This window comes from Micropterus salmoides, unplaced genomic scaffold (genome assembly GCF_014851395.1).
Source record: "Micropterus salmoides isolate LMB-PRFRI ecotype aquatic unplaced genomic scaffold, ASM1485139v1 Ms_hic_scaffold_15, whole genome shotgun sequence".
NCBI classification, from domain to species: domain Eukaryota; kingdom Metazoa; phylum Chordata; class Actinopteri; order Centrarchiformes; family Centrarchidae; genus Micropterus; species Micropterus salmoides.
Window position 1 is genome coordinate 16,206,473 of NW_024040596.1, and position 11,777 is coordinate 16,218,249.

The window sequence follows — 11,777 nt, forward strand, 5'->3', positions numbered from 1 at the left end:
TGTAATAAGACGATAAACAGTGCAGAAACTATCTTCAAGCGGTGGCATATCTTTCTGCCCTTCTTTCTATTTTGCAACTTCCTTTACTGTCTACACTCTCAAAAGAGGCTTAGCTTTTTTTCACAGGGGGGTATTTTTAATTCTAAAGCGAGGGATTGGTCACACTTCGTCTCATTAGCATGAGGAGCTGTATAAACCCCGCCACTGCAGAATTTTGAGCTGTGTTGACGGCGAGGCAACAAGCGTATCTGACTGGCTGCGCGCAAGGAGCAAGTAACTTTCACTCCCAGCACAGTTGAGTTCATAAAAGCGGGAGCTGTATGGAGAGCCCACTCCAGAGGTGAACTGCTTTTATCAGTTCAGAACACAATGCGGCTGCTTACCGAGGGAAAGATTACTACGAAGATGATACGGGGCAAATGTATAACTTATTGGCACCGGTGGATTTTTCTGTTCTCAATCCATCAATTTTTATTTGCCTCACTGGCTCAGTCCGAGGGAAATACTATTCGATATCAGACCAATGAGGAGGACGCACCAGGAACAGTCATCGGAAACCTTGCCAAGGACATGTCCTTGAGTCTGTCTCATTCTTCCAAGACCAATTTCAGGATGATGAAACAATTCAATGATTCATTCATCAGGGTGAGAGAAAGCGACGGGGAACTCGCTGTCGGGGAACGAATTGACAGGGAAAGAATCTGCAGACACACTCTACAGTGTCTCATTACTTTTGACGTAGTAAATTTCTCCAAAGATCGCTACAAATTGATTCACGTCGAGGTTGAAATAAGGGACATCAATGACAACTCTCCGGAGTTTCCAAACAAGGAATCTATAGTGGAGATCTCAGAGAATGCAGCTGCGGGGTCCCGCATCCCTTTGGACCCAGCAGTGGACGCTGATGTCGGGTCAAACTACATCCAAAGCTATCAAATATCTGTCAACAGTCATTTTACCATTGATGTGCTCCTGAGAGCGGATGGGGTTAAATATGCGGAATTGGTGCTAATGAAAGAGCTAGACAGGGAGACTCAGTCTTCATACACTGTGGAGCTGGTCGCCACAGACGGAGGGAACCCTTTCAGATCGGGGTCAACAAAGATAACTATCAAAGTAACTGACTTTAATGACAATAGTCCTGTTTTTGACCAGAATAGTTTCTCAGTCAGTTTGCCAGAGGACGCACCGGTTGGCGCAGTTATACTGGACTTGAACGCAGTTGATGCTGATGAGGGTTTAAACGGAGAGGTCGTCTACGGGTTCGGAAAACAGGTTTCTCATGAGATCCGAGAACTTTTCCAAGTGGATAGTAAATCAGGTCGCCTGACGCTCAGGAGCACGGTGGATTTTGAGGACAAAAGCACCTATGAGCTAGACGTGCAGGCGACTGATCTGGGACCCAACCCGACACCCTCCGTGTGCAAAATCATAATTCACGTCACAGACGTTAATGACAATGCCCCAGAAATCAGCATCACCCCGATGACCTCCATCGCGACAGGCATTGCATACATCAGCGAGGCGGCAGACAAGGACAGTCTGGTGGCGCTGATCAGCACCTTGGACAGAGACTCGGGTGTTAACAGCCAGGTCCACTGCACATTATACGGCCACGACCATTTCAAACTCCGGCAGGCTTACGAGGACAGCTACATGATAGTTACAGCAGCAGCTCTAGACAGGGAGAGGATTAGTGAGTATAACTTAACGGTCATGGCTGAGGATTTTGGGTCGCCTCCGCTGAGAAAGATCACTCAGTACACCATTAGACTCAGCGACGAGAACGACAACGCCCCTCACTTTACTAAAGCTGTCTATGAAGTTTTAGTGGTGGAAAACAACGCCCCGGGCGCTTATATCACCACAGTTGAGGCTAGCGACGCAGATCTGGTCAATAATGGCAAAATCACCTACAGGCTTGTGGACAGTGTCATCATGGGGTCCCCGGTGAACACCTTTGTGTCTCTTAACTCAGTGTCTGGCTCTATATATGCCCTGAGGAGTTTCAATTATGAAGTAATGAAACAGCTAGACATACACATCCAAGCAAGTGATGGGGGGTCACCCCAGCTGCAGAGCACAGCTGTCATCAGACTAAAAATAGTTGATCAGAATGACAACCAACCTTCTATCATACAGCCACCTCTTTACAAAGGATCTGCTGAGGTTTTCCTGCCCAGAGATGCACCTGTAGGTTATGTGGTAACCCAGATAAAGGCCACAGATGCCGATGAAGGCATAAATGCACAGCTGTCCTATAAAATCACAGAGGGGGGACACCTGGGTTTCTCTATCAACAAAGACACAGGGAAGGTGCACGTGAGCAGACAGCTGACATATGATCTCACAGACAATGTCAAAGTCACAGTGTCGGTCAGTGACAATGGATCCCCGGCACTTACTTCAACAGCCATTATACACTTCAGTTTTATAGAGGGAACTCTACCCAGTATGCCTTCCTTGACTCAAAATGGCAGCGATGAGCTCTTTGAATGGGACATGTCTATTGCCATAATCATTGTCCTGGCAGGGAGCTGCTCTCTCCTCCTGCTGGCTATCATTCTCATCACAACCATTTGCAGCCGCCGGAAAAAAGAGACAAGGGAGGGGGGGTATGATGAAAAAGAAGACATACCAAATGTGGAAAAAGTGGAAAGCGGTCATATTGATTCATTGATTGCCAGCCACAAAAGCAAAGGGTTTGAATCCCATCCATTTCCAGAGAAACCTCCATTGGCCAGCAGCAACATAACAGAGACAGGCTGTGAGGATGGCAGGGAGACAGCAGGCATCTTTGAGTCAAACAGCAGGGTGATGGAGGGAAAATTAAAGGTGAGAAAATTATTTTTCAGAGATATTTAAAGTTTGTTTTACGGTAACTTTCCTTGTCTTTTGCATCTTGACTCAAAATTTGTGTTGAATATGTTTGTCTCTCTGCAGGGTTACTCTACACTACCAGGATATGGGAAAGAAACAGTCAGACCAATAACAATATGGAAGGGTAATTCATTCACAACAATCTCAGCAAGAGACCCCCACATCAGTGGCAAGGACAGTGGAAAGGGGGACAGTGACTTCAATGACAGTGACTCTGACATAAGTGGAGATGTGCACAAAAAAGAGTCACCACCAACAAACAGTGAGTGTCACAAAAAGAAACCCAAAATAATAATAAATTGGAAAATGAGTCATGAGACGAGGTAAAGATCAAACTGTGCAATGACGTGACATGCATTCCTTTTGCTTCTTATAGTGTGTTTTTTATTTGAATCTAAGCCCCATGCATCCTTGCAGATTGAACCGAGTTACAGCAAAACATTTTCTAATACACTGGACACATTATGATTGCTCTTACCTGGGCTCACTGGGGTCTTTCAACATCAAACACCCTCAACCAGACGAGCCAGCAAATGTATTCATATGACACCCTGACAGCACTGCTGTTTTCCACAGGTCTCTGGGCATGTACAAGCGAGTGCAAAGTGTTGGGACACTCAGACCGATGCTGGAGCCCTTCAGCTACAAGGCCCAACACGAGCATGGCCTGTGGACCGCATCTGTCTACTTTCTCCAAGACAGCTTCACTTCCCCGGGACGCCAGAAGGGAAAACTACTACCCAGCTCACATACCCAAAACCAACGGACTGCAAAGCGTGTATGAAAAAGTTCAACACCAGGAATTTGATTATATTCTTGTTGGCCCACCGACACCGGCCAGAATACAGGAAGCAGATGAGATATCCATCCCGGAGTACACAAACTCGTAAAGATCAAAAAGTCATCCAAATGGATTACGTCTTTGTACTGTATAGTACTTTTATCTTAATTGACTCAATGTTGAATTGTTGCAGTGTTTTGTAGTATGTCATGTGTCTTTTGGCTCATATAAGACTGTTCATTGTATCATGTGTAATATGCAAGATTTTGTACATTAATAATATATTTTTCATAATGATTCAGTGTAAAGAAGAATTTTATTATCGATTTTCAAGAGCATGTGTTAACTATTTAAGGGGCATGACCTATGGACATTTAGGCTGACAGGGGCCTTTCTGCCGTGGAAAACAATCAATATGAATGATTACCATGTTTGTGGTAGATTTTGTCACATTGTTGCACAAATAAACAATTAAAATCGAAATTGTATTCTGTTCAATGACAGCTTAAAAATTGAGCTATCTTGGCTTACAGGACTCAAATGTTATTTTATAGGAAGAGTAGAACCTATTGTCCTGAGGGAATATTAAGAAAGCACACAGAATAACCTCAATTAGCCAACTGAATGCATTTCATTTGCCTTAGAGGCTTATAAGCTGCACTAAAAAAAATGTGGTCCTCTACCGATCACAGCTAAATTGATAGCAAAAAGTCATATTCTTTTCAGGGTACACAATGCAGTTACTCTACTGCCTCAATTTGCATGCAAATACTGCATTGCTGATCAAATGCTTGTACAATTACGTATTTTTTTGGAGGTCAAAGAATCTACTCACCTTTTCTGATTGCCTCCCAGCTTACCAATTATCCAAAAAATGCGGTTCAATCTGTTTCCAAGCAACAGCTGCACTGCACATTTGAATCTCTTACTATGTGTCTTCTTTTAAGTTATGATAATGAAAGATTAACCTTGACCACAAAACTGCCTTTCTCCCATTGTCAAATCAGAAAATTCGTAATTAAGCAAAGGTTATGTCTGTGTGGGTCTGTGATTGAGTATGGTAGTGCCAGTCAGTGCAAGGAGGAATAAAATAGAATTGTCGCTCTTGCGTAAGAGTTTGACTGCAGGTAGTGCAATCTGGTCATTCTCACTGACACCTGTAACCAGCAAAGAACCAGAGGAAATCTGCACTATTTCATACATTTATATCACAAGTGACATCCAACTTTAACAGGTGAGGTGATAAAATAAAAGGCATAAAAATAGTCTCTGAAAGCTTAAATGTAAGTACTATGTTTTCCTCCTGACGATGACTGAAAGGTCAGTTAACAACTTTTCTACTGACCATTACATCACTGCTTCTTACACACCCAATTTCTGATGAGCTCAGAAAGAAACAGAAAAGTCTTGTTTTAGCTTGGTACCACAGGATGGCCACCTTGCTTTAGGCACCTGGACCTACAGGTAACAACCAGACGAAGAATTTAGCTCAAAGAATTTATATCAACCATACGTCATTCACACTCAAACGTCAGGAAGCCTCTTGGTGGATAACCTGATTCTCCGAAGAGAAGAAACAGTATTAGAAGAGGATTTACAGAGGACATCATGAGAGAGACTATGGAAAAAGTCCAAAATACCACCCATGGATCTGGCTTTTTGGAACACTGCGTGCCTCCGGTAAGACAGGCTTAATACGTTTTTGATTAGAAATATAATTGACATCCATGACATGTAAATAAAGCTGCAAACTCTTAAGGTTTCCAGGAATGTTATCAGTTATCTTTGTTATTGTTGAGTGTGCCTCATTTTTTAACTTTGCATCCTCTGAACCTTGTGAAGGAACAAAGCCCACCGACCTCTGCTGCAGTCGGTCGTCTCCTGAGATTTGGAGCTGTGGCTCTTATTGTTGGTGCAGTGTTAATGTTGTGTGCATCCATGGCTGCTCTCTACCTGTGGAAATTCAGTGATAAAAATGTAAGTGCCAACTGCGGTAGTGTGTAGATTGTCCCTTCAGTATCAGAAATGTAAGTTGAATGCAAGGAGGAGGTTTTTGGAGGAAAGTGGATCCAAAATCCTGTGATAATAAAAACTTTTATTAGAGGCATAGTTATATTTTCCTGAGACTGTCACTAGAGATATTTATGTTAATGACTGAAATGCCTGATCAATAATTATATTCATCATCACAATTCAGACTGTGTAACTGTATCTTTAATTCTATCTACAATGCATACAAACTGCATAAAGCCCTCATGTTACTCTACTCCATCTTACACGAGATAGTGTAATGTTCATTTGTGTTCCATTGAGCTCACCTGTAGGGAAATCATTCCCATCAAGGACTGCAAAAGCATTTCCTGCAGTGCTCTGCTAAATTCTCAGTGTGCTTAAACTACACAGGATTTCTGTTAGAGAAGCAACCACAACAATAACTGTGCAGGGGAATAGCAAGCGCCATGCAAAGCTTGTTTTTCTGTATCTCACTTCAATTGTGTTTGCTACAGTGTGATTTACATAACTTGACTAATCAGTCATTTTAACATTCCACTTTGAATGCTACCAGGTTTACAATGTTCGTTACAGTATGAACATCAATGGGGAGGTGAGGGAGGGTTCCGTGGAAATTGATTCTGACAAGAACCTGGAGCGATTTAATACTGGAAGTGGAGCTGAGGAAGCCGTGGAGATTCATGACTTTCAAATTGTGAGTGAGTTTGTCCTTGTTCTCGCTTGCTGAGGTAGTTCAGCAGAGACTTTCTGTGTGCTTAGCAAAGTAGCAAAGCTGTGAGTGTAAACATGGCATCTCTGTGATTTGGTGTAGGGAATAACTGGAATCCGCTTCTTTGGAGGAGACAAGTGCTATATAAAATCCCAAATCAAAGCGAACCTTCCACACATGGGAGCTCACAAGAAAGCGTCGCTGATGTTTGACCTGGTATATGTACACTACTTCATTCAGAACGTTGCAATTGGAGAAAAAAAAGTTGGAAATTACAGAGGATCTGCTTGCTTTTGACAGACATTTCTTTTTTCATTTTAGTAATTCAAGGACATTATCTTTTTCTTCTTGCCAGACAGATGAAATCATGCCAGTGAGGTTTGATGAGAAGTTTCTCATATGGGTTGCTGCAGAGCAGCCGCTGAAGGACACCAACTTTCTGAGCAACAAAATTCTGGGTCTTTGCAGGGAACTTCCCATTTACTGGCTCCAACCCGTCTATCCTAAAGGTTGACTTCTTCTCTTCTTTCTAGCTATGTATTGATTCACTCCATCCCACAGAGTCTATAAAACTGGACTGCCATTATAGACCATGGCATATTCCATTTGAATTATTGTGCATTCTTTCATAATTTATTAAAATCTTGGTTGCCCTGCTTATCTGCTGACACACTTGTAAAATGTACCGTCTCGGCTGAGAACACTGAGAACATCTTGAACATACACTACATTTAGAGTTGTACACCAAAAAAAGCTATGGTCTTGTATCAAAAAAGAATGATCTTGAAATATTAAGGACTGCCTGAAATCACGGCTGCTAATTTAATTATTCAGGACATCTGAGACAGCCCCAGCTATGTAGGATTGAGCTCTGAGGACATGTATGGCGTCTTGTGGATGTTGACCCAATACTCTTGCCTCTTGTGGCCGCTGTAACAGATGGGGAGAGGGGAAAGAGAGACACACAGCGAGCCAAACGGCAGTTTAACATGGAGGAGTTTGATGCAGCTGCTGAGGAGAGGGACCCGGTGAGTCACGCAGAGGACGACACCTCCAGAGTCATGGAGGAAGAGGAGGGGGCACAGTCTACTGCAGGGTCAGCGTACAATCCCGACAACCCCTATCATGTGAGTACCAACTTCATCAACAGCACTGTTTACAGTAAACAAGGCTCCAGTGCTGGTGAATTTCTAATTAACTATCAAGAGGCATATACTGCGCCCTGAGGCAACCCTTGAAGTAACATTATGAATTGAAGTTTCTCTGTTTTGTCAACACAGATGACTTCATAACACTATCCTTAAGACAGCAGCCTTGTTAAAAATGTAGTCTCATAGAAATAGCAGTACATGGTGTGAAAATGTGTTAACCTGGATTAAGTCCTTCTGTCAGATGTGGGTGTACTGCCAGTACTGTTGAGTGGGTGTTACATTAGTGCCCATAATTACAGGGCAGTGGGGTAACAGCTGCCATTCCAAGTTGATGAACTTATGAACTGAAGTGAAAAATTCCCATTGGTTATAAAAATTCATGTTGCCTAAGAGAACTGTAGTCACATGTTTGGGAGGAAGAGAAGTTTTTGAAAACATTTGAATTGCAAATGAGTATAAATTTAGAAAAAGATTCCTCTTCAAAATTAACTTTGCTTCCAAACTGCAGCGCAGCAGCGGGGCCGGAGAGAACGGCGCCATGACCTTTGACACCATGTTAGACCACCAGGGGATCTGTTGCTCAGAATGCCAACGCAGCTACACTCACTGTCAGAGAATATGCGAGCCTCTGCGCGGCTACTGGCCCTGGCCTTACAACTACAGAGGATGCCAGGTAGCTTGCACAGTCATTATGCCCTGTCGCTGGTGGGTGGCACGCATTTTAGGTGTTGTGTAAGAAAACATGCTACACTTGTGAGAGTACATATCTTTTTTTTTTTTAATGACCCTCAATGTCTCTAAACTTTCAGCTTCTACGCAGTCATGCATGTAGACATAAAGAAAAGAAAGTTACGCCTGTTCGCATGAAATGCAGATCATGATGTATGATTATCTATACTGCAATACACATCTTTAAATACAGTAAAACTGGATTACAAATATGCCACATTCTTTTTTGTAGCAACAGACTCACAAATAAACACATACATTTTTGTAATACCAAGGATTATTGCGCTGTACTGTGTGTAATAGAAGGTATGGGACTGAATCCAAAAGCTCGGCAGATCATGTACATTTTCTGACTGAGTAGGCTTCAATAAATTCTAATTACAGTATATGCTAGCTTTGATGTACATGTTGTTTTGTGTGTCACATCTTGTTTCCATGGTTCCACTGGTTGCTTTTCTGATAAAACTGAAGTGACAGCAATGGTTGTCATAACTTCCATTCACAGCTCAGAATCAGTTTGAGGGCATTGCAATTTGTGCACACTGACATCTGCATTGATGTGAACTAATGTGAGATGAGTGTCATGGCAATGATGGAAAATATTTCCATAAAAGTAATATTTTTATTAAATAAATAAATCTACATTTTTTTGCCATGAAAAGTGTGAATGCTAAGCTACAAAATAACATGATCACAGAGACAGGCTTTTTTTGCACAGCTGTTATTGGGGCTTGTGGTGTAGGCTATTCTGAATACCTCAAAATCAAAAGAAATCAGATTACTATCTCTAAAGCCATATGCCAACTTTCTAAATAATTGAAAGGAGCCATGTTGTGATCAAGACGATTTCACAGAGGGTGATCCAGGCACATCAAATTACAACAGATGTGAAATTGCACCATATCTGCCACTAAAGCCGCATTGCAACTCTGAAGCAGTGTGAGGAAACAACACAAAGAGATGCTTGTCTCTTTTCTTGGAGATCTTGCCTGTTTTCATGGGGGGTAGAGGTGCTTATCACATCTGCAGTGCTGATAAGACGGCTTCTGTGCTTCCGTAGGCTATATAATATTAATCCCTCTCCCACGACTGCAGATGCACTTAAAGGAAGGTGACAAGCATGACATATCCAGGACCTCCTGATGGCTCGTGCTCTGGAGTGCAGCGGCTAAAAGAGCCCCAAGTACCCTCAAGTGATGTAAATTTGCAGGGGGAGTCCAATTTCCATCACAGCACTGTCAGTGCCATGGTCATTAAACTAAATCATCCCGCTGTGTGTCACACAGCTCCCATTTTAAAGTCCCCTCAATAATGGAGTTATACTTGGACTGCAGATTGCAGCACAACAGTGAATGTCTGGCCTGACAGCAGCTGTAATAGTATCCTGCATATTTTTTCACCTTTATAAATCACAGGCAGACATGTATATATGGACATAAGCGATACCTTGAAATGATTCATTAATTGAGAGACCTTTTTGTATCTTAATTGCACCAGCTGCTGTGGACTATATATATATATATATATATATACTTGCCAAAGTTAGTGACTGCAGCTGAAATTTAAAGTTGATGTGTTATGTGCCTGTTGCTGTCGGCAGTTTCCTTGGGTTTCACTCAGAATATGTTGATACAGCAGCACAAGACAAAGAGCTCTGAGTCTAAGCTAGACAAAAGGAGATGAAAAACACAAAGCAAAAAGAAAAAAACATATCACCACAAGCAACAACTCAAAATGGCATTTAAACTGAGAAAAAAATACATAGCTCAGAACAACAGCAGTTTTGTTATCCTGAGGCCCTGTTTCTAAAAAACTTGTTTCCTTTTGCCATTCCTCCCCTAAGAAGAGAAATGTACCCCCATTGAGTAGAAACAACGAATGTGTTGGAGAGCAGCTTCAGTGTGTGAGACAGTGGTGCCTTTTTGTTTGTCTCCCCTCTGGAGCCAAGCTTACCCTGGGAGCCCTGCAGGCCAGGGAACAAACAGAGCTTTGTGAACACTGACCCACTGTGCCCAGCAGCCAGACTGCAAACTTCCACTCCTGTGCTAATAGGAAACCACAGAAAAGGCGTCCGCAGCAGCCGAAGGCAGGGGGAGCTTTCTCGCATCCACCTGTGCTTTCATCATTGCCCATCAAAACAAGCACAGTCAGGCAGGGTGCTGTGGTACGCTGGTGACCACCAAATCAAAAGCTTTTTCACCAACATCCTCTTGGCACCAACCCTCAGCACAATGCATTTGGGATATCTTAGCTAGTGATTTATTCTGTGGCATGGATTTGTGGTAATCAAGCCTGTGCACTCACTAGAGCTCCCAATAAATCTGTCAATAGCCTGTCATAAATTTGCTGTTGTTGCCCAAGAGGCATTAGAAGTGTGAATAGAAGTGTGAAGTGAACCACTCTAGCAAACGTGTCCTACATTTGATTGCATGTTTTCCATTACATCCAGACATGAATGAAATAAACAGTAGTGACAGTCCATTTTGCACCTTAACCAGAACACAGAAACCCTTTTAGGCTAGCTCATTATGTTTTTCTGCAAGAAGGCACTGCAATACGTTTATAGATGCTGGCATCATGAAAAACCTGTAACCCGCAGTTTTGTGCCGGCAATAACAACCGAGGCACCAAACATTTGTCTTTTCTTTTCTCCTGAATGGTCGGAAATAACATGGCTGGATTGGGGGGGGGGGGGGAGTTGATACAAGGCTTAAATGCTTTTTAATCCCATGGTTGAGTGACCACTTGCAGCTCTGCCCAGTAGTCTGACTCTGCCTGCCATTTGCAGGTCTCTCTGAAGTTTCTTTGCCATTGGCTGGAGTATCTGCTTGACTGCCCCTTTCTCTCACCCCCTCTCACCCTCCTATTTAGTATGCAAGCCTGACATGACCATTAATTAAATGCCTGCTGGTATTGTAAAAGGAAGTCTGCCTTGTTTGTTTTACTATGTTAAAACTATAAATATTGTCTATAGATGTATTTGCATTCAGTGAATTACACTTTCTATGTCATGAAACATTATTATTAGCGGATTTCCTAGGTGACTCAATTACTCTGCTCACACTGCATAGATTTCTTTTTGTGTGTATTGCACTTGGTTGCATGGTGTCCTTGTTACACTCAAATAGAAAACCTGTAGTGTGGTGTTGGTCTAAATTGGACACAGTGCTGGAATGCAACTGCCGGTAGCTCCTTCAAACTTTGCTACATTTTTTTCCTAGGGACACACTGTATATTTAACAGTTTATGTGGTGGAGGCACCCAATCTGCAGTGAATGTCAAGAGTTTCCCACAAGAGGTGGGCAGTTATCTGTCTAACACAGCATGCATGGGCTCTCTCAGAGGTCACTCTATGACCAACAATGTAATTATGCTACCTCACACATATCATCATTTCTTTACCCTGAAAATGTAATTTGGAAAGCCACCCCAATGGCATCAATATTAAAAGACTCTTTATCAAAATATGGCATTTGTCAAAACATCAGTCACGGTAGGATGTACCCCAGAACGT

At 42.5% G+C, this 11,777-nt stretch overlaps 2 protein-coding genes across 2 annotated transcripts; both read left to right on the forward strand.

Moving 5' to 3' along the window:
- The first annotated feature begins 234 nt into the window (after positions 1–234).
- On the forward strand, positions 235–4,144 carry si:ch211-199f5.1 (protocadherin-8). Its single transcript, XM_038719634.1, has 3 exons — positions 235–2,835; positions 2,944–3,142; positions 3,457–4,144. The coding sequence occupies exons 1-3, from the start codon at positions 370–372 to the stop codon at positions 3,768–3,770; spliced, it is 2,979 nt and encodes a 992-aa protein (XP_038575562.1). The 5' UTR covers positions 235–369; the 3' UTR covers positions 3,771–4,144.
- Positions 4,145–5,269: 1,125 nt separating this feature from the next.
- cnmd (chondromodulin) lies at positions 5,270–8,270 on the forward strand. The gene is made up of 7 exons (XM_038719903.1): positions 5,270–5,341; positions 5,504–5,638; positions 6,228–6,368; positions 6,486–6,599; positions 6,739–6,892; positions 7,323–7,510; positions 8,043–8,270. Exons 1-7 carry the CDS (start codon positions 5,270–5,272, stop codon positions 8,268–8,270), a joined length of 1,032 nt encoding a protein of 343 aa, XP_038575831.1.
- The last annotated feature ends 3,507 nt before the right edge of the window (positions 8,271–11,777 follow it).

Bases quoted from the DNA above. Each gene is read 5' to 3' on its own strand.
- si:ch211-199f5.1 (XM_038719634.1), top strand. From the start codon at position 370: ATGCGGCTGCTTACCGAGGGAAAGATTACTACGAAGATGATACGGGGC. The intron at 2,836-2,943 runs GTGAGAAAATTA...GTCTCTCTGCAG, and splicing joins TGATGGAGGGAAAATTAAAG to GGTTACTCTACACTACCAGG. The intron at 3,143-3,456 runs GTGAGTGTCACA...TGTTTTCCACAG, and splicing joins AGAGTCACCACCAACAAACA to GTCTCTGGGCATGTACAAGC.
- cnmd (XM_038719903.1), top strand. From the start codon at position 5,270: ATGAGAGAGACTATGGAAAAAGTCCAAAATACCACCCATGGATCTGGC. The intron at 6,369-6,485 runs GTGAGTGAGTTT...GATTTGGTGTAG, and splicing joins AGATTCATGACTTTCAAATT to GGAATAACTGGAATCCGCTT. The intron at 6,600-6,738 runs GTATATGTACAC...TCTTCTTGCCAG, and splicing joins CGTCGCTGATGTTTGACCTG to ACAGATGAAATCATGCCAGT.